General features: G+C 42.1%; 1 protein-coding gene across 1 annotated transcript in view; it reads right to left on the reverse strand.

Annotated features, from left to right (window-relative positions):
- LOC147729309 (1-aminocyclopropane-1-carboxylate synthase-like protein 1) overlaps positions 1–23,048 on the reverse strand; it is a 302,308-nt gene that overhangs the window by 262,101 nt on the left and 17,159 nt on the right. Inside the window, exons 2-4 of the mRNA XM_086959912.1 lie at positions 20,559–20,618; positions 19,982–20,052; positions 4,601–4,670 (exon numbers count right to left, since the gene is read on the reverse strand). Coding sequence (XP_086816038.1) covers positions 4,601–4,670; positions 19,982–20,052; positions 20,559–20,618 — 201 coding nt within the window. The remainder of the gene's footprint in view (positions 1–4,600; positions 4,671–19,981; positions 20,053–20,558; positions 20,619–23,048) is intronic.

Genomic DNA, 23,048 nt, shown 5'->3' on the forward strand with positions numbered 1-23,048 from the left:
AATGAAAAAGATTTTTGAAGCTCGGTCTAAAAAGCACAGTAAAGGTAAAATAAAAAAGGCAACGGGGAAAAAAAGACAGAAATATTTGTGTAGCGTTTGTTTACAATTTAAACTTAAGCAGTAGCTCAAACAATATGACCTTACTGTGCACCAAGAAGAAAAACAAGAATTGGAAATCCAATTGGTCTTGCATTTGTTTGTGGTAAAGCTATTGGCATTGTAAATGGCTGTGTCTTTTACTTATGTGTTATGGAGTGTATGTATGTGGTGTGTAGTGGAACTATGTGGGTTGAATTGGATTAGTTAGTTGTGTAATTGTGTGGATGTAGTTGCGTGGTGTGGAGTAGATTTCTGTAGTGGCATTATGTGGTATGGTGTGCTTTGGAGATATATGGTTACCAATTTTGTGGCATTCAGTGTAGTGGCATTATGAGTAGTGGGATTGGGTGGAGTGGTAACTTGTACAGTTTAATTATGTGGTGTGCAGTTGAATTTTGCGGCACGACGTGGAATTGTGTAGTGTGAATTGGATGTATGTGGTGTTGTGGTGTTGTATTATGTGGTTTGGTGTGAAATTACATGGTGTGGGTCGGAAATGTGTGGAGCTGAATTGTGTGGCATGGAACTTTGTGTATAACTTTGCGTTTTGGTGACGGAAAAGAACAAATAAGTAAGAGCTAAGCATAAGAACTATTAGGTTTTTTTTAAAAAAGGAAAGAGTTAGGCTATTGGCATTGTAAATGTAAATGTCTCTTACCTATGAGTTATGGATTGGAGTGGATGTCTGTGTTGTGTACCAATTATGTGGGTTGCAGTGGACTTTTTAGTTGTGGGATTGTGTGGTGTGAAACGGTGTGGTGTGGATTTGTGTAGTGGAATTATGTGGTATTGTGTGCAGTTGTATTATGTAGATTCTAATTATGTATTTTTGAGTACATTGGAATTATGTTGTGTGCAAATGTGTGTAATGGAGTGTAAGTGTGTGGAGTGGTATTTTGTGCTGTGGAATGTTATGAAGTGGAGTTTAAAGAAGACATTGCGTACAATTGAATGACTCTTTTAAAAAATAATTATCAAAAAAGGTCTTCTAGTTTTTTTTGTCCTTGCAATGCTGGCAATCTCCTCCTGCCTGTTGTAATGCTTTTTTGTTATAGCTTTCTTTGGTTATGCAGGGACATAAACAATAGGAGGGTGGAGATTGAGAAATACTATCTGAATTACAACATGAGCAGTGGACTGACACTAGGAGAAAATCAACAGATGCCAGATTCTGAGGGCAAACTGAGGTGGTGCTGAGTAAAGATGAAGTGGTGCTGAGGTGGTGGTGTGCTGGTACAGGTGTGATGCTCAGGTGATTCTGAATGAAACTCAGGTATTACTAAGTGATGCTGAGGCAGTTGTGTGCTGGTGTGGAGGTGATACTGAATGTTACTGAGGTGGTGTTGAGTGATGCTGAGGTGGTGCTAAGTGACGCTGTGGTACTGAGTCATGCTGAGGTGGTGGTGCAGCGCTGGTGCTGAGATGGTGCTGTGTTGAGGTGATGCTCTGCTGATGCTGATGTGTTGGTGCTGCATGGGTGCTGAGTTGCTGCTGAAGTGGTGGTGGTGAACTGTTGCAGAAATGGTGCTGTGCTGATGTTTATGTTGTGCTGTGCTGGTACTGAGGTGGTGCTGCACTGATGCTGAGTTGGTGGTGCACTGATGAGCTAGTGCTGTGCTGATGCCGAGAGGGTGCTGCGCTGATGAGGAGGTACTGCTGTGCTGATGCTGAGATAGGGCTGTGCCGATGCTGAGGTAGTGGTGTCCAGGTGGTGCTGCACTGGTGCTGAGTTGGTGCTGAGGTGGTGGTGGATCACTGATGAGTAGGTAGTGCTGTGTTGATGCTAATGTACTGTGCTGATGCTGAGTGATGCTGAGGTGGTGGTGATGTACTGTTTCTGAGGTGGTGCTGAGCTGGTGATCAGGTGGGGCTCGGTGATGTTGAGTTGGTGCTGTGCTGAGGTAGTGGTGCGCTGATGCTGATGTGGGCTGCATTGGAGGTGGTGCACTGATGCTGAGATAGTGCTGTGCAGTGCTGATGCTGAGTGGGTGCTGCACTGGTGGTGCACTGAGGAGGAGGTGGTGTTATGTTGATGCTGAGACGGTGCTCAGGTGATGTTGAGGTGAGGCTGAGTGATGCAGATTCCCTCACCACCACTCTTTAATACTGCACCTTAAGGTGCCAGAGCCACTAATGTTCAAATGCATTTAATTAGTTTTAAAAAGCCACACATACCAGTGTAGGGTGTCAGAGCGCTTTGCATCAGACACACATTGCACAGACACAATCAATCACAAGTGAATAAATTAGTGTAAAGGAAATATTACTTAACAAAGAGGACTACGTGGATTAGGAGTGAGGTTCTTTAATTTTGACTCCATATTACATTTGTCGCCATTTTGTGTTGCCTTTACACAGGCTGCTCGATGAACGAAGCATCTCTGCCCTTTTGGACTGCAACGTGTCGAAAACCCCCTAGCTGGCCTAACTAATTCTTGTCTGGACTACCTAATCCCCGTATCAACTATTTGTTAGCCTTTAGTATTCTTCTCTTGCCTATCTTATCTTTTTGGCCTTTGCTATTCTCTCCCTGTGTTTTCCTATTTTACAACCTTTCTTTTGGAGCATACAGACATGTCCTGCCATTGCAACACTGAACCATGGGTACCAGTATTGATTAACTTTGGGGGCTGGATAGTACACAACATGTAAGCAGAGAGCATTCTGGATGCACAACACCTTGTTTTCAAACTCTTATGATTGGCTAAAAATGTTGTGCATTGGGTGTATGTATGTACAGATGTAGTTTGGCTATAACAGTTTTTGAGCCACGGAGTAAAGTGGCAGTCTCCTGAGAACCTACTTGGTGTACTTCTTGGACAACTGTGCTTAGCTGCAGCTAATAAACGTGGTCTTTCTATGCCAACAGAGTATTCCGTGTCTCTGTGCAACAAGGCAGGTGAACTCGAAGATTTCAGGCGTACCCTGCGCCGCCAGGCCCAAAGGCCCGGTCCTTCAGGAGTCACAAGTCATGCATATTGGTAGGCAGCATTTCTAAAGAGTGCTTGAGCCCTAGAACACAAACTCAGAATTAAAAACAGAACACCATAGTTGGGGTTTCTCTAAAATCAAAAAGAAACAATTTACATCCAGATGAACCCTTTTTGCTAATTTAATATATCCTCTAATCTTTACTTTGCAGTGCATGTAGTTCTTTGATGACAGTTATAAATTCACTGTTCTGTTAGGATTTTAACTTATAAGCTGCAAGAAACAGAAGAGCAGTAACCCATTGACCTATTTATATTTTATGCACTTTGCAATCTGCATGGTATACTTTCTATGCAGCTGGCATATTAACCCTTTGGCTACCTTGCAATGATTTAACACTACTTCCACTAGACAACCCTGATCTCTCCAGCAAGAACACCAATCACCAGAGGTATCTTGACATTTTTATCATGGAAACTGTAGGAGGCCACGAATGTGTGGATTGCTTTTAAAATCAAATAAACTCAGGAACATTTCCCCTCTGAAGTCAGTATCCAGTGCGATTGCACAGCCCTTGTGCTGGCCCTGGGTTCTTGTTCTGCTTTTATTTAATGTAATACATTCAAATGCACATTTTAAAGGGGAAATTTTTCCAAGAAAATATTTTGGCCTCAGTGCAAAACTGATGAGGCGAAACCTCCAACTCCTCAGCCGGCAGCCAAGCACAAATACTGGAGAGGAGAAAAAAACAATGGCAGCATGCCTATTAGAGTATCATTTCAAGCTGTGTTTAAGTTTTGGTTTAACTTTTTACATGATTTAGAGCTGCAGTATCTAGAACGATTGACTGGCTGCTGCTGGCTTCGGACAGGAAGGACAAGACATGAATGCTGCAATAAAATGTGAGCAGTTATGTCTGAGCACCCACAGTGTAACAAGAGGTTGAAAACATAATAAAATACCCCGCCACCCCACGAGCAGATCAAAAGAACAAAGTGTAATGATATTGTACTAAGACCTTGCTCCTTGTAGGAAAAAAGGAGGGACCGATAGGCATGACTGGCCACAAGTAAGCAAAGATTATTAAAGGACATTGAAACAAACAAATGAGAAGCAAGGAATGGCATTTGGCCCAGAGAGAAATATGTATGCTAAAGTACATAAGAGGTTGTACGCTTACGCTCGACCTGAAAAAGTACTGAGCTGACAAGAGCTGTGATGTGGCAGCATGCAGCGATTGAGAAGGGAGCACATATGGGGCTACTTACAGATCAAGTTTCTAAGCATTTTAAATACTAGGGCACCTCACGCCGGTGCAGTGTAATCAGCGGCATGGATATTAAAAGTTTCTTTGTGGTGGGAAAGTAGTAATTAATTTATTCACAAGTTTGTGAGAAGTAATCAATGTTTTACAAGAGCTTTTCTGCCAATACTGAATTTTGAGAAACGTCAAACAAGTGAGGCTCTAAAAAAATATTACACAAGATGAAAGGGGTAATGCAACTAAGGAATGTAAAACTACAAGGACTCCTGGGAAACAACCTGGACAGAGACTTAACAAATGACTCACGTTTTCCGCATTCAGGGGAGCAGGTGCCTTGCAGTAATATGTCAGGAAGCGGGCCACCTCTTCCCTTACACTGCAAGGAAATCAAAAAGTTAGGTGGTTAGGATCACTTCTGATTCTATTAATTGCTAGAAATTTAAATAAGATGTTTTTTAAACACTCTCTCTAGTTTGACAGATCGGTCTCCCACATTAGCTGATAAACTTAAAAAGGACATTAACTTGCCTTTATTGTTCTTTTTTAATTAGATTGTAAATTGAATTTGTTTCCTGCTGTTTGAAATGATTTTAATTAATCAACAAATAAATAAACTTCTACCCACTTGCCTGACCCGCTTCCCAAGTAGGCAGATTTTCATAAAAGTGTTTATTTTGTAATTACTGATCTCTAGAGGCTTTCTAGAAAACCATGGCATGGCATGACATCAACCTACAAGTGGCTAATGGACAACAGACGGTTGATGAAGCAAACGAGCAGCAGAGGAAAACACTTTCAACTCTTTAAGTCTAAGGTGGAAACATGGAAATATTATTAATCATTGTTTATTGCATGTAAACTTTTTTTAGACTGTTATCAAAAGGGGTTTTCGTTGTCTCCACTATTCTGGTATCCGTTATAAACATCTTAAATACATTTGCCATTAAATATTAGACTTATTGATATGTTGGTGCTAGAAATGACATTTAAATTTCATTCACTAGAAGCGTCCTTGGGGAGCAGTTCTTACCTACAGTATTTTTAAATCCCACTTTACACCAGCATTCCGCCTCATTGTTAAACACGAAAATGAAGCGGAAGGAGACATAGGGGCATATTATCAAGAACGGCGTTAAAAATGATCGCCGCTTTAGCGGTAGAGAACTAGTGCTGAAGCGCCGATAATGGGCTTGATTAATATGTCCTGGAGAATTCCAATAGAAGCCCATGTTCACACCAGAACATGGACTTCTATTGGAATTCTCAAGGGCATATTATCAAGCTCATTATCGCCGCTTTAGCATAAGTTTTCTCCTGCTAAACCGGCGATAATTTTTAAAGCCGTTCTTGATAATATGCCCCTTAGTGATTTGCCCAGGATCACATTAAGTGATTTGTTACGACGCAGGGAGTGCAATCGCAGTCTCCTGGTTTCAGACACTAGACTCCATTTACCCATTTACCAAGATTCAATTTTTGCTTTTGCTCACTTTCCCCAGTTATACACCTGCACATCATATCTGGGACAACTCCACACAGTGGTAATAGGGAGTCCTGTGCAAATCAAGGTCTTTTTTGTCCCCGTGGATAAAACATTTTTCCCCATTGAGAAGTCCCCTGCACCCCACCAAATCTAGAGAATCTTTTTCTTCCCACATGGAAAGGTAGCTACTCAAGGCCTAGGCATAGGTACATCTTCAACAAATTCTTGTGTGGAACAGGGTTGGATGCCAGCAAATGTGCATGTTGGTTGGGGTCGGAAACTTTTAAGATAAACAATGCATTGGAACGCCCACTTCCAGCAGTTGACAGATATTAAATATGGAAAGTTTCTCTGCCATCATGGCAGAGATATCTGCAGTGGTAAATACATTTAAGCTTCACTTAACTCTAATGTGAATTCATGGCAGATGTAAAAAAAAAATACATTTGGTTGTAAATTTATGTTTATGAAGAGGGCCATAACCCTCACAATTACACTTTACGTACGTTCATGGGTATCTACCAAGTGAGCAACGCACATAGGGCTGAAGGGGTTTCAGCCCCCTCTACCCTCCCTCCCCCGTAGTGTCTCAGCCCGGGCTTCTGCAGCTCGAGCTGCTCTGGGTTCGGCTGGGCAGTGTCTGGAGTTTTATCTCCGGCATCGAGTTTTTCATGTCTTTAAAGACAGTTTACATTTTTACATACCTTTGTAAACTGTTTAACAACACTTTTTTCTGGTTCTAGTACCCTCTGAGTCCCCACTCTGCCTATTCCTTACATTTGTATTTTACTTTTACTGTCATAGTGTGAGAATGCATTTTATGAAAAGGATAATAGAGTATTGTTGCCAAAAGTAAAATACTAGCCATTTGTTGTTTAAAGAGCCTGCAAAAAGCCTTGCCTTGAGACTAAATAGGATTATAAATAAAATTGTGTGTCTTCATTTGTAATATGACTTTTCGGTCTTTGTTCCCTTTATTTATCAGTCATGGATCATTCAGGCATCTCTAGAACACAATTAAAAATGCTTTCTATTTATATTTGCTGTTCCAATTATGTATAGATAAGTGCTGAAAATAGGCTTTAGGTGACTGCTTATTTTTGTACAGTCTGAGAAATCAATATGATGAGCTGGCAACCCTAATCAGAAGACTAGAAGTTTGTTGCAGGATGAGCACAATATTTATTTCCTCCACCCTCGATCCCTGAACAGGGCCGGACTGGAAACGCAAACCGGCCATGGCAATTGAGTTGGACCAGCTGAGGGGATAGAGGGGGTTGAATGTGGAAAACACTGCACCTGCTTTTGGTACAGGGGTACCAATATTGCAGCACTGCTTCGAAACCAGCCCCCTGTACCCAAAACGACCCCACCAGTCCAAAACCAGCCCCCACCCTTCCGGCCCTCAGAGAAACTGCACATAACCCGCTATGGCCAGCCGGGCCCTGTCCCTGAATAATGCCATAATAGCAATAGTTTTACTTATATCTGAAACCCTACGTCAGCCCTCAATACCATGCTGAGTTACTTCAAGTGTCTGGTAATGCCCCCTGCCCTTCACTTTCACTGATCACGATGCCCTAACACCATTTACCCTGCAGTCATATTGCCACTCACCATGAAGTCACACCATTCTCCCTCCACTTACCCTGCTGTCACATGAGCACACAGCTCACTTTGCATTCACAGTGATCACTCTGCACTCACAGTGCAATTGTGCAAGTCACCCTGTACCTCATCCTACAGTCACATTAGCACACTAGTCACCCTGCACTCATGGGACACTTCACTCACCAGTCCCCCTCAGTGCTCACTCTGCAATCTCACTCATACAAGCCCATCACTAACCATACACTCATTCGTCCCACTCTGCACTCACATCCGCACCCAAATACATATTGGTGACCTCACACCCTGCAGTCACTCCTCTCACACTGTTGTATCGCTCACCATGCACTCACAAGTGCACTCCTGTCACGAACCCAGTTAAAAAGGTTAAAGTGCCTGCTACAAAGAATGTGTACAATGCAGATCACTGAACTGAATGTGAGTAAACTATGAGTAGCCCTATAAAACAAAATGAAATGTTTGTCATAAAGAGGCTATAGAGAGATGAGGTACATTGTAGCCGAGTGGTAGTGAGGGAATTCTCATGTTGAAGGAGTAAATGTGTGTGGGTATCCAAAAAAGATTGTTGCACAGTGCACGGCCTATGCTAAGGCCAGCCCTGGTTGGAAGTCATAGCCCCCCTCCTCCGAAGTTTGGGTCTAGTTGCGCCCCTGAAATCAACAAAACAACAACAGAAAATGTGACCGCAACAGATCAGTCAATGCAACACTTTAGGAAACTAATGACTCCAAAACAACCTGGCTTTTCAGCTAAACAGCCTCAGTAAAGTTCTGTAATTATACCTCCTTTTTTCTTTGTGTGTTTGTGCAGCACTGCTCTCAATGGTCGTATCACTGGAAGCAGCTCCAACTTAGGAACACCATTCAGAGAGAACTTAGGACAGGTGACTGTGGATGTGGAAAAGAGAACTGCAATCCTTCTTTGGGAGGCAGCACCTGAGTGCTTTTCAGACTGCATTGAGTGGTACGGACAAGGCTGTTGGCTCCAAGCAGCCCCTCTCTCCCATTGGTGGTGACCAGAAGGATTCGTCTGCACAAGTGCAGATCCAGGCAGTTTGCTCACTTAGTGCTCTGACAGGGGCCATTGTGAACCTCCCGAATTATGCAGGGTGCACAATGATGTGGTGTTACTTGAGGCTGGTCTAGATTGAGCGTGACAGTCTGTATTTTGATTTGATTTTTAACTCTGATTTTCAGAGCTATCTCGGGGCCTAACTCTTTGTTGAAGGTTTTCCAACCACTTAGACTAAGATGTTCTGCAACACACAGAGGCGGGGAAGGTAGCTCTTGGACAATCACGGTGCTTTGTGTTGTTTAGATGGCACAAATGAGTGGTGCTGGCACCCCCATGCAGGAAATGATGATTATGATAAAAGATACACATTAAAGATGGTGCTTCATAGGCTCTGGACTCATCAATGTAGCATGCAATTTCTGCAGCCTTGGTACCACTGGTCAAAGTATTGTTAAAATTGACCTGTAGGCAAGTTATGTTACTCCTTGTCCGACGACTAACAAATTAAGAAGCTCAAAAAATGCTAAGAGCGAGAGGGCAAAGCAGGTGGCATTAAATATTTAAGCTAAGCTGAAGGATGACCCTCCCTTAAATCGTTGTCCACTTTTGAAAGTCGCCTTCCTGCCTAGCAAAGGACTGTACCCAGCACCTTCTGCCTGGGAGGATGTGAGTACCAAGGTGTGGGGTGGCCATGATATCCCTTGAAAATGTACTCCTAAGGATCTCAAATCCTCTGAGAAGGGATCAGACAAGAATTTTTCTTAGATTAATTTGGCGGGTGAGATTGAAAGTCACACCCTTGGATTCCGGTCAAAGGTTTGTTAAAGATGACATATTATGTAATTCAGCACTAGGTGGAATACACTCCAAGAGGCAGGGTCACGGAGGATGCGGGGAAGGGATTTTCAATCCTGCTTACTGGTATCATCCTCAGAGTTCTCAAATTGGGTCCTCTTGGACAAGGTGAAAAACATTTTTGCACATACGATTGTATTAGCCTTTATAAAGAAGTGTGGAGCAGGCTCATGACGGAGTGCGTACCCCTTAGTTGGGCAACCAGGTCCACTCCGATGTCTGCAGGTCGCCTAAAGTTGGATCTGCTCTCAAATAAGAAACACCACTGCTCGTATGAGAAAGTGCTATTTAAATTATCTAAGAAACAGATGCCCAGAATTCTTTGTATAATGCCTCCTTTCCTAAACAGTTTGGGAAATAGGTAAAAATGTTTTCTGGATAAAGCTCAGGTTTACTTCCATAAAGCATTTGGCCCTAGGAGTTTTGGTTTGGAAAACTGGCCCCAGGCTCTTGGCCGGGGGCCAGTTTTCCAAAAGTCTCTACTTTGGGCAAGGTTTTAGAAAACCGTACCTATAGCAGGGTTTGAAGGACTGAGGTGCCTTCTTTACCAGATTCCCAGTGGGACAATGTTTGAGGAAGCAGAGATTCAGAGGACTCTACTGGAGAAATTAAGAAGGGTTTGCAGGTGAGTATTCTGCATTTTTCCTCTCTAAATATGGTAAGGTTGTTAGAGTTTACTTTCAATTCGAAGCTGGTCAAGGCATTTTGGCATTTTTTTCAGGACAATGAGATCTCCATGAAAGGGAAGGACGTCACTAGTGGCCATGGAAGTTGTCAATGAGTACTAACGTTTTCCTCTAGTGGATGACTTATCATCAACCACACATGACAAAGTCAAGAGGCTGGATGGGTTTTTTGCAGCATGGGGTGTTCCTTCCGTTCTTAAATCTGGCAATGGTCCAACCCTTCAATAGCAGGGAGCTCAAAGACTTTCTTAGTTGTTTAAACATCAAACATCAGAACAGTAAACCTCTCTGGCCCCAGAAAAATGGTGTTGTTGAATGATTGGTGAGTACTTTGAAAAGGGTGGGTCAGCATGCTGCGCTGGAAAGCATTGACTTCAAACAGCTTTATGCCCAACCCTACTTGGCCGTTCATTCCTCATTCCATAACAGGAGAAAGTCCAGCCACCTTGCTATTTGGGACAGCACTTGAAATGAAGATACCATAATAGACCACTGGTCCGTCTATAGACCCTGACGAGACTCTTGTCACTGGCACCTCTCGCAAAATGTTGCGCCAATAAGTAGTGAAACATTCAAAACATAGGGGCATATTATCAAGGGGGTTTATCTCCGCTTTTTTGGCTTTAAAAGCCAAGAAAGCGGAGATAAAATTATCTCATTATTTCATTATTACCTAGCTGTCGCTAACACCAGTTAGCGACAGCTAGTAGGAGATAGCGACCATCTTGGGCCCCGCTTTGCATGTCAGTGATATTTATCACTAATGACATGCAAAGTGGGCGTGCCAAGATGTTAGCGACTGGAAACAGTCGCTAACATTGCTATCTCCTATTACCAACTTTTGGAGATATTTGCGCTAAGCTCGAATATCTCCAAAAGCTAACACCTGCCCCTGAGCAGTTCTTAGCCATGTTATCCAATGGTAGGGGGATAACATCGCTAAAAGCATTAGCTCGGTAATGCCTGAATATCGCTGATTTTTCAGCGATATTCATGCATTGCGGACGATTTTTATCGCATTTGCGATAAACCTTGTTAATACCAAGGTTTATCTGCGACATTTTTGGTTAGAGACATTTTTGTCTCTAACCAAGCAACAGCGATAATTATTGCTATTGCTTGGTAATATGCCCCTATAGTCTTCGAGAAAGGAGAGCTAGTTCTTGTCAAGCAAAAGCGGACACACAAGACTGATGCTTCGTTTGTTGCTGAACAGCTAAGAGTTGTGGCGAGCAAAGGACAAATGGTAACTGACCAACAACCCGCAAAATCCAGAGACTCGTCACACTTAAAACATTTGCCGCAATGTTCATCGGCTCCACGCCATATGCGTGAGACAAGTCCACTTAATTTCCAAAGTCAAGCATCTGACTCTTCTCCAGAGATGCCAGAGGAAGGTGCTGCTCCTCTACCTCGTACAACTAGAACCGAAAGACTGGTGTGTGCACCTCAGTGACTCATCAAGGAGTTTTAATGTGTGTAAATATATATATATATATATATATATATATATTCACTGAAAAAACCATAGGTTTCACACCAGTTATAGTTAGCTGGAAATTTTAATGACATAAAACCATTGAAATTCCACGTTATAGTTAGTTGGACTCACTATAACTTGCACGTGTAATGCACTGCTGAAGACGTCACATATTACATCACTCATGACATGGTCAGTGACATCACTCATGACATCACTGATGACACCATCCAGTGAATGTGTGTCTTTCTGATAAATAAATATGTTTTATATATGGATATGTAAAGGTCGATGGAAAAATACATGTTTAAATAAGTGTCTTAATGGATGTTTTAAAAAGAAAAAAATTGATTGGTTAACTAGCTTATTAAGTGTATCTTAGTGAATACATATATTAGCGAGTATTGTTTAAATATTTAAATGTTTGTATCAGTGTTTCACTTTGTGTATAAGTGGCTGCATGGGTTGGTGACTAGCTACATGTGTGTGTATATGGGTTATTAGATGTTTTTTTAGTATCTTTATAATTGTCTGTTTGATTTGGTGGGGGTGTTACTTAGCACATAGATGCATCAATGACTGACTCACTGTTTGTATGTGTTTTGAAGACTGCAAATGTGCCAGACTGTATGGGTGAATGAGTGTGTATATGTATGTGTTAGTAAGTGAATGACTGTCTCACTAGTGTCTTTATCAGTAACTACATATATTTTAATCTAGTATATGTGAGTATTGATGTATATAAGTGAGTATATGTGAGAGTGAGAGATTGAAAGAGTTCTTGTTTTAATAAGTATGTGTTTCTATAAGTGATTGTTTAAGAAAGTAAGTATGTGTAAGTTTCCTTAGAAGTAAGGTGGTAGTGTGTGTATAGCTGTATATGTAAAAAAATGGATGTTCAATAGTTTATTTGCATGTGTGAGTATGTGTGTGAGCAACTTTTGGAAGACTGTCGGTGTGTTAACGGATGTAAAGGTGTCTCACTACATATGATAAGTGAGTATATGTATGAATGACTATATAGAACTGTTGGTGAATGAGTGGATGTGTATATAACTGGTGGAATTACTGCATTGGTTGCCGTTACTGGTATGGGTATCTCCTTTGTTTTGAAAATTTTAGTTTCTATTTTTGAATATGTGTTTCAAGGGTTACAGTGAAAGGAGGTGTGTCACTCTGTCACAAGGATGGTGTCATCAGTGATGTCATGAGTGATGTCACTGACCATGTCATGAGTGTTGTAATATGTGACGTCATCAGCAGTGCATTACACGCGCAAGTTATGGTGAGTCCAACTAACTATAACGTGGAATTTCAATGGTTTTATGTCAGTAAAATTTCCAGCTAACTATAACTGGTGTGAAACCTATGGTTTTTTTCAGTGAATTTAATAGGTTTTTTAAATGCTATTACCTAACTATAACTGGTGTGAAACCTATGGTTTTTTCAGTGAATTTCATAGGTTTTTTAAATGCTAATTCCTAACTATAACTGGTGTGAAACCTATTTTTTTTCAGTGAATTTCAAAGGTTTTTTAAATGTTAATCCCTAACTATAAGTCTCAGTTTATAAGTAAGACTGTTAGCGCTCTAGTTGTTCTTTAGAACACTCTGTGACAATCTGTCATTGGGCTATATTTGGGTTACATCTGGCTACATTGGGCTACATTGGGCTACATTTGGGCTCAAACATATATATAGTCCAGTATAGCACAATATATATTTTTTTCAAAGTTAATTTTCGTAAAAAACACTTGAGCATATTTCTTGAGACAGAGCAAAGGCACATCGGGCTACCAGTCCCTACAATTTTGCCAAATTCTTTTTTGCATATATTTAAAAAATAAAAATTTTTTTGCCTTGGAGCGCTCCCGGTGCTCGCCCTGGTGAGCGCCCTGGAAAGCGTAGTTTTATGAAGCGCCCCGGGGCGCGCACCGGGGAGCATCCCGTAAGTGCCAATATTGCGAACGAAAACATGATCGTGACGTATCGCGTAGCCGCGACCGCGTGATACGCACGGCGTAACCGCACCCGGAAGGACTCGAGCGAATACGATCGTGCAACGTAAACATCCGACGCGCTTACGCGACGCGACCCGGGGGCGCGTCGCGTAAGCGCGTCGGTCATGTGACCTGAAAATAACACTTTTAATTGGTGCAGAACAGTTTTAGTTTTATAATGATGAAATCCCTGGTCTTGTGACCTGAAAATAACACTTCTCATTGGTTCAGGCCTTTTTATTTTCCAAATGATGAAAGACCCCACCTTTTTTCCATATTCTGACTTTGTTCTTTGACTTAGGAAGACCTGTTTGTACCTCTCTGTACCTTTTTGATCTTTGTAATGGCTTCAGTAGCAGCAGCAGCTGGTGCATCTACACCACCACCACCACCACAACCACCAAGAGGTCCACCACAAGATATCATTGGTGGTCTACAAGAGGAGGAAGAGGAGGAGGAGGAGGAAGAAGGGAGAAGATGGCTTGATGAACAAAATACCCCTTACCAGCCAAGACCCCACATTATATGGGAGTTTTTTTCCATCCCACAGGGGAAAAAAAAGTAAATGCAGCCAAGGTAACTTGCAAAATCTGTGGCGTGGAACTTTCCAGGGGAAACCCGAACAAGAAATATTCATTTGGAAACAACACGATGATATGCCACATGCAGCACAAGCATCCAATAAATTATTCTGCTGCAGAGATGAGGGAACTGGCCAGTAACCCTCCCCAATCCACAAGCACCACCTCAAAAAGGAAGCAACCCACTCCGTCGGCACCAGAGGAAAGTGAGACGATGCCGAGCATTCAGCCACGATTTGCAGATTTCAGAATCATCTGTAAATATTGTGGGAAGACCATCTCCTACGGAGAACAAACCGTAAAGCTCATCGTCCTTGCTGGGGACAACCATAAATGCCCCAATAAACCCTAATTATTTCTTTTCTTTTTTTTTTCCTCCAGTTGAGCCATTTTAAATTCCCTGTTTTTTCGTTTCTCCCCATAAAAAATACAAAAAAAAAAAAAACTGTTCCGAAAACCCAAAAAAAGTACAAAATGTTCAAAAAAACAATTAAAAAAATATAAAACAACAAATAGAAGAAAAAAAACTGTTCTTTTTAGAACTACCTCCAATTTATAAAAAAGGCTACAGTTTCTAAAAACTCTATTATTCATTTTTCCCCATGGGACGCTCCCTGGTCCGCTCCCCGGTGCGCGTACCGGGCGCTCCCCCCGCGCAAATCAAAAAAAATATTTTTTTTTTTGCCCCGCTGGGCCCTTTTATGGCGCCCACATCAAACCTAGGGGGTCAGGTGGGGGTCTATCCCTGCTCCCTTATGGTCATTTCCCCCTTTGATTTTTCCACCTCTTATGTCTCGATTTTACCGAGACACAAGATGGGGGCCGCTCCGGACTGTTTCGAATATTTACAGACACCCGAGAGCCAATCAGCTTTCTGTGCGCAAGTCGCGTGGCGCGCCCGGAGCGCTCCCCGGAGCGCGTACCGGGGCGCTGCCATAGATATATATATTTTTTTTAACCTAAATTACTCAAAATCCACTGGAGCCCATATCTTGAGACATAGCAAAGGCACATCGGGCTACCAGTCCCTACAATTTTGCCAAGTTTCGTGGAAATCCATTCAGCCGTTCGGGCTAAAAGTGAGGTCGACCGCCCTATGGAAATTAACATGGGGAAAACGCGTTTTGGGACCCCCCTTTCATCTCGGCCCCCGCTTGACGCATCCCCCCAAACTTTCAGGGAAGGACCGGAGCTCGACGAGGCAATTTTGAGGAAATTTTCAGGCAGATTCGTCAACTGGCGCCAAAGTTCTTCCAAATAGAATTTTGAGATTTAACATCGAAAAAAAATCCTAACTATAACACTACCTAGTGGCGACCGCCAGTAGGCAATATATATATATATATATATATATATATATATATATATATATATATATATATATATATATATATATATATATATATATATATATATATATATATATACATATATATATATATATATTACCTACTGGCTATCGCCAGTAGGTATATATAGTTAGGATTATTTGTCTATGGAACTTTTGAAAATTCTATGTCTAATAACTTTGGCGTTTGTGGACGGAATCGGCTGAATTTTCAGGAAAATGGTACATTTTGTTTCTGAGCAGCCCCCGAAAATTTGGGGGGGTTTCGTCAAGGGGGGGCCGAGAAAAAAGGGGGGTCCCAAAACGCGTTTTTCCCATGTTAATTTCCATAGGGCCTTTGGCCTCACTTTTAGCTCGAACGGCTGAATGGATTTGCACGAAACTTGGCAAAATTGTAGGGACTGTTAGCCCGATGTGCCTTTGCTAGGTCTCAATATATGTGCTCCAGTGGATTTTGAGAAATTAACGTTCAAAACAAGATATATATCTGTAACAGCGCTCCGGGCTGCGCTCCGGTCCGCTTACTTTTCGCGAAACGGAACTTTGCGCGCAGAAAGCTGATTGGCTCTCCGGTGTCTGTCAACATTCTAAACAGTCCAGAGCGGCCGCCATCTTATCTCTCGGTAGGATCGAGAGAGAAGAAGAGGTGAAAAACGAAGGGGGAATTTAATGAAAGGGGGCAAGGTATACCTCTCTTGACCCCCTAGGAATGATGTTGGGGTTATTAAAGGGTCCCGTGGGGAAAATAAAAAAATATATATTTTTCACGGTAGAAGCGCTTCCCGGGCCGCGAACTGGTGCCGCAAACTGGTAGCGAAACGGGAATTCGCCATTTTGTGTTTCGTTTTAATTAAATTACTAGGTATAAGGGGGTGCGGGAGACGTATCCTGACCCCTTATGTTTTCTGAGGGTGGCTGAGGAGGCTCATATATGTTGATACATGTCTTCCAGCGGCTGTGCGTGAGCTTTTTTTTTTTTTTTGCTGCGTGACGTCTGTTAACGTTCGATTCGATGGAAATCAGGAAGTGTTGACCGCCATTTTGACACTGCGAGTAAATATTTTGTTATAAATGAATCCTTATTGATAAACATTGTCTGCGCCATCTTGCCTTTTTGTCCAATGCCACAATTTTGTCGTGCACGGCAGCCATTTTAGATGCCTTGACCAGACCCACTCTCTGCACGCTGTCGATTCTCAGCACGGCTCCCCACCCTCGCAAGCATCTCCCCCACGCACTGGTCACCCCCGCTCTCTCTCTCATGCATGGGCCATATACTTCTCCCCATCTGCGCTGCTCTTCCCTGAGAATCACACCCTGTGCCCGCCCGACACCTCCCTTTCACCCTATTCACTACCGCACCCTCTGACACTCCTCTTCCTCTGTGTCCGATTGTCCAGGCCGGACCCAGGCTATCACCTAGCCCTGCGGATGTAGTTTATGGCCCCAGCTGTAGAGAATCCAGACATACCAACCCTCCCGATTCAGGCGTGAGACTACTGATTTCAGTGCTAGTCTCCCGCCTCCCGATTTCTGCAAGCAAAAACCCGGGGGCATATTACCAACAACTAGCGATAATTTTTGTCTCTAACTTGTTTAGAGACAAAAATTATCGCCGCACATCGGCGATTTTTATCGCAGATAAACCTTGCTATTAGCAAGGTTTATCGCAAATGCGATAAAAAATGGCCGCAATGCATGAATATCGCTGAAAAGTCAGCGATATTCATGCATTATCGAGCAAATGCTCTTAGCCATGTTATCCACCTCCCATTGGATAACATGGCTAAGAACTGCTCAGGTCAGGTGTTAGCTTTTGGAGATATTCGCGCTTAGCGCGAATATCTCCAAAAGTTGGTAATAGGAGATAGCGATGTTAGGGACTGTTTCCAGTCGGTAACATCTTGGCACGCCCACTTTGCATGTCATTAGTGATAAATATCACTGACATGCAAAGCGGGGCCCAAGATGGTCGCTATCTCCTTTTAGCTGTCACTAACTGGTGTTAGCGACAGCTTGGTAATAGGGAGATAATTTTATCTCCGCTTTCTTGGCTTTTAAAGCCAAAAAAGCGGAGATAAACCCCCTTGATAATATGCCCCACGATTCCTCGGGGGTTTCAGCTGACAGGGCTTGGTATTGTGTTACGTGGTAATTTTTCCAGGAAACGTCAGAGGGTCGATGCAGGGGTTCTAGAAGGGGTGATAAACCATTTAAGCCTCATGAACAAGCGCATGGTCTTTTAATGATCTGTGAAGTACTCGGGGCGGCGGTGTGTGTGTGTCCTCTTTCAGGAGCGGGCGGGGGGGGGGGCACTGCCAGCAACTTGCCAGGCCAGGCAGTGTTCAACACTTGCATCACCCTTTCTCTGCCTGCTATTGCGCTCCATGCTTCGGAAAGGTAAGAAAAAGAACGTGCATTTGAGTTTGAAATGTCCGATCCTGTAGCAGTACACTTGCAAAGCCCACACATGACAATAACCCGATTCAAGGCCCCATTCACCCGATTTTTTAAAAATATATAGCACTCCAATAAAGTGGGATTATAAAACTTTATTAACTTTTAAATATAACGAACGGAACAAAAACTGTAACAAACATTTAAACATTTTTGACAAAAAAAGCAACAATGGTCAGAAGCTGTCTTTTGTGCGAATAGTCCCAAGGCAGCACAACGTGCTGAGTTCTGGACGGCACCCAGGTGATGTCACCTGGGTGCCGCACTGGTTTTTGGGATCCTACAATGCAGCAAAGAAAAACAGCGTGGGGCGTCCCGGGTGGTGCGGAGGAGGCCTCGTCAGTAGCGGTCTGTTGTGCGAATAGTTCCAAGGCAGCAGAACGCGCTGAGATGTTGATGGCACCCAGGTGATGTCCAGTAAACTGCTGCACTGGTTTTGGTATCCTACAATGCTGCTCCGAAAATTGGCGTGGGGCGGCCCGGGGGGGGGGGCGTGGGAGAGGCGGCGTGAACGGGCCTCCCCAGGTGGCAGCCATCCAGCTGAGTTGCGCCCGCTCTTGCGGCTACAGCGTCTCGCTCACCATGTTGTTGATTTGCTCCCACTCTTGCAGTGCAGCGATAGGCGGCTGCCACATGACTCTTAAAATGGCGGACGGCTCTTCGGTTTTGGGCCTGGTCCACTAAAATGGCCCTGGGACACCTTGGAACTCGGACGCTTGCCTGCTAGGGCTTGGGCTCCATTCTCGAAAGCGTCCCCTCAGCCGTGAAGATTCTACAAAAGTCTTGGGGGCCCCCCGACTCCCGCAGGCTTCTGGTGGGGAGCGGCTGCCATGTCTGCTCGTGGAATGGCCACGACGGAGCTACGAGATGGTAGTGCTCTCATGCTGACGCCAGCTTTAGTCTGAAACATCCAGAAACACTGTAGACTACCAATTCGATCAGTTCCGGTAGCGCCCCAACATGACCCGGTAGAGAAGAACTTGCCCTCCCCTCTTTGACTGATGGTTCTTGTTGCCTGTCCCCTCTGTTGTCATTTAACAGAACTTTTTGGACTGCTGAAAGGGGTTGTGTTCCGAACGCTGGTTGGTGGAGACATTTTGACTATATTCTTGACCTACGTTGTCGCGTAATGCGTTATATGACACGCCGCGTTAGCGCACCCGGAAGTGATCCGGGGCGCGGCGCGCAGCGCGTAACGTAAGCATAACAGGTCATGTGACTTGTTAATAAAACTTTTCATTGGTATTATTATATTTTAATGATGAAAAGCTTGGAAATCCTTCATTCAGACATTTATACATCCACTCATTCTTCAATATGTAAGACATATTTTAACTTTACAGAAACATACAGTCACTGGATGTTGTCATCAGTGATGTCATTTGAGATGTCATCAGTGATGTCATCAGTGATGTCACTGACCATGTCATGAATGATGTAATATGTGACATCATCAGCAGTGGATTGCGGGTGCGCGATATATAGTTAGCGCATCTAACTATATATGGAATTTCAATGGTTTTATGCGAGTAAAATAAGGTTTTGTAAATGCAAATTCCTAACTATATATGTTCTATAACCAATGGTTTTTTCATTGAATTTTCAAGGTTTTGTAAATGCAAATTCCTAACTATATATGGCCTATAACCTATGGTTTTTTCAGTGAATATATATATATATATATATATATATATATATATATATATATATATATATATATATATATATATATATATGTGTTTGTAATTGTTATTTAACAAAGGGGCAAACGTTGTATCCTGTATTTGTATGTGTGAGGCCTCTAGTGGTCTTCGCAAACCAGATGTGGCGTGGTCTGTTACTTGTCTTGACTGGGGAGGAGAATACAGCAACAATGTTTTTCATTGGTCTGATGTAGTAACAAAAGCGAAGTAAGAAAGGTTAATTTTCATCTGTATGCCCTGAAAAGAATCTAACTTTTTTATTATGAAATCTTCTGAATATGCATATGCTATCCCAACATATGCCAGCTGCTGCTGAAGCCTGCCACCTGTGACCTCATTGCATGCTTTATGCAGCTCCTTGCAGCTGGGACACATTTCATGCCTACAGACACCTTGATGGTGCCTCAATCACAGTATACCATAGACCCACACAGGTACTGACAGCTACTCACAACATGTGGCCCTTCCAGTCTGCGTACTGCAGAAGCGGGGGTTCAATGTGGTTCATGTCGCTCTGGGTCAACTTCATTATGCAGCAGTCATGAGAAAAAAGAGGAAAAAGTCAAACAAATATGCAACCAACAACACTGTCATGTGCCCTGGATGGCCTTCAAAAGTGGATTTCTTCAGTGGCTTATACAATGAAGCATGTGCAGTACACGGGCAAGATTCCATTGTAACCTAACCGTCTTATGTTAAGATGTATTTGGTTTTGTAGTACAACCTTAGTGTCACTTTAACTGTGCGTTTCACTAGGGATATTGCAATACATCATTGGTTACCGATAATCGGATTATAAATATAACAGCAAAAGATTACACTAAAAAACAAAGGAATGACACAGTAAAGTAAAATATGTAAAGGACAAGTATGTAGCATAAGTGTGGGGTTCAACATGGACTTGGTGCTTTTAGAAGCTTGCTAATGGAACATGAGCTACAATAAACAACAAACTCGCGCAGTATTAGAAAAGGATTCAATTTAGTTCATGACTCTCGTGCAAACTTGCAACAGGAATGCAGACCTTACCCGCTTGGACATTAGGTCAAAACAAAGCGCATTTTCACTGAAGCCAAGACTGATAATACCCTAGAGAAATAGAATAAAACACGAGTTATAATACTCTAGTTTGTAGTATAAATTCAGCAGTGGTGACACATTAACATGAAGCATAATGAAACTCACAATAAAATAAAAAAAAATCCAAATGGTCACACTGGTCAATTGAGAGCCCATGGGAAATCCCCGTGTGAGGGTCTTTGGTGAGCTAATAACAGTCTGGATGAAGACAGGTAACTTCCTAATCAGCAGAATCATAACTGGAAATCTGGTACCAGCAGTCACAGGCTACAGTTATCTGGATTCTATGCCATAGTGAATAATGCCACTGATTTCAATAGAAAAGAAATCTATTCCAGTCCCAAAGAAGACTCCTAATGTAAAAATGTACTACCTCCTGGTTTAGATGTTATGTTTACCCTTGAAACAACAAATTAACAACATGACACGAAAATCAAAACATTTATTGGATAAAGTGGATTAGGTGGTAGTATTAAAGGAAATGAAGACTATATTAAAAAAAAGGCTGCATGGTTTGTAGGATAAGAGTACTGGTTAAAACGGTGGGGTGATAGTACTAAATCAGCACAAGCATAACACATATTTACAAGGAGGTGCATCCAAGCACGCGTTAAATGTAATACAGTAGCGAGTTGCACATATAAGCTCTTTCTACTAAACACTGGATGTATTATGATGGGTTGTCAGTGAAACAATGCATTTTAGCTATTAGTCAGAAACAGTGGTCGAAATATTTTACAAGTCAACTATTCATCAGGTGCCCCCATCCTAAATAAAATTCTCAAGTGTATATGCAAAGCAGATTTGACCTTCTATTTAAGACCATTGTTAATTTTTTTACTTGCTTGGATTCCTCAACTACCCCTGAGTCTAGGAGACTTGACTAGGAGTCAAGGTTTTTGTAAACATTTCCTTATGTGATAAAGATACTAAGCAGTTCACAAGTATCCTCTTGGAACAATCGGTAGCTTTAGTCAACGAAGCAAATCCTTTGCGCTTTTTCAGGCATGTGTTAGGAAAGTATGTGAGAGCTTGGATAACATCACTATTTTAAATATGTTGGCCTAAAAACCAGTTGAGAGGCGCAAGCCTCACACTTTCAGGCACATACATCAACCTTTTTTACGGGGGAAAACGGTGCGATTCGCAAAAACCGTTCGTTTGCGCCCGCAAAAAGGGCCTCTGCGAATGCGTGAAACTGAAAGGCTCTCGCAATTTTAGAAACCACAATTTATTGTGATTTCTTAAATTAACAATTGCATTTAAGGAATAGCAAATTGCGATTCCTTAAATGCAATGCATGATGGAATTGCAAATAGCAATTTTGCTAATAGGGGGCGCAAATTACCATCAATTTGAACTTGATGGTAATTTGCAAAAACTTTGAAAAATGCACTTAAGTACATTTTTCAAAGTTGTAGGTTACACATACACATGCCCTTGGGGCATGTGTGTGAGCAACATGTGTGCACAGTTCAATTTCAGGGGTGCAACAGGATGTCGTTTTGACACCCTTGAAATTACATGTGCAATTTGCGAGTACCTATTGGGTACACGAAAATTACGCATGTAATCTCCCATTCATTCCTATGGGCATCTATGCCCTTAGGAATGAATGGGAAGGCATTCCTTAATAGCGACTCACAATTTGCGAGTCGCAATTAAGGAATGTTTGGGAATTGCACATTTTATAGCGATTCCTACATGCATAGGCTTTTGCGATTCCTTAATAATCATATTTAAGGAATCGCAAAAGCCTACATTGATGAATGTGGCCGCTAATGGCTGTTTCTTAAATGCTTTGGTTTTACAAATCATCCCTAGCTATAATAACAGTAAAAACATAAAAATACATATAAAACCATAAATACATCAATTTTGTTGAGTAATAGGAGATACTAGCAGTTTGCTACAAGTAGGTGTGCAAGTATGCAAATGTTAAACCAATTTCACCAATATGGTCAAATACAGATATGTCAGTTTTGGTCAAACAGTGTACTTAAATACTCTAAAAACTATAACTACGATAGCATCTTAAAATTCTATTTATAACATCAATACGGGGAATATACAGAGACATGATGTAACATTTTTCAATATACATGCCTAATACTTAAAGGTGTTGGAAGATAATTTAAAGTGCAAAGACATCTTGCAACAAATTCTTTTCAAATTAATATTAAATCGAGCTCGGACGAATCCCATGGGAAAAATTCAAGTAGTAGCCCAAATGATGCACAATGCATTCATTATGCAATACTGTTTACATAGCAGCATACATGTTATCAAAAATGCAAGTGCGTAAGTGCTGTGCAAATTCCATACATCCATTGATCGTTTATAGAATCAGCAAGCCAGTAAAATATAATTCAGAATATACCATGATTTCTTCAAAAGTATAATACGAGGATCCTGCAATTCTAATCTCTGAATATGTAG

Source organism: Lissotriton vulgaris, chromosome 2_2, assembly GCF_964263255.1.
Source record: "Lissotriton vulgaris chromosome 2_2, aLisVul1.2, whole genome shotgun sequence".
Lineage (NCBI taxonomy): Eukaryota > Metazoa > Chordata > Amphibia > Caudata > Salamandridae > Lissotriton > Lissotriton vulgaris.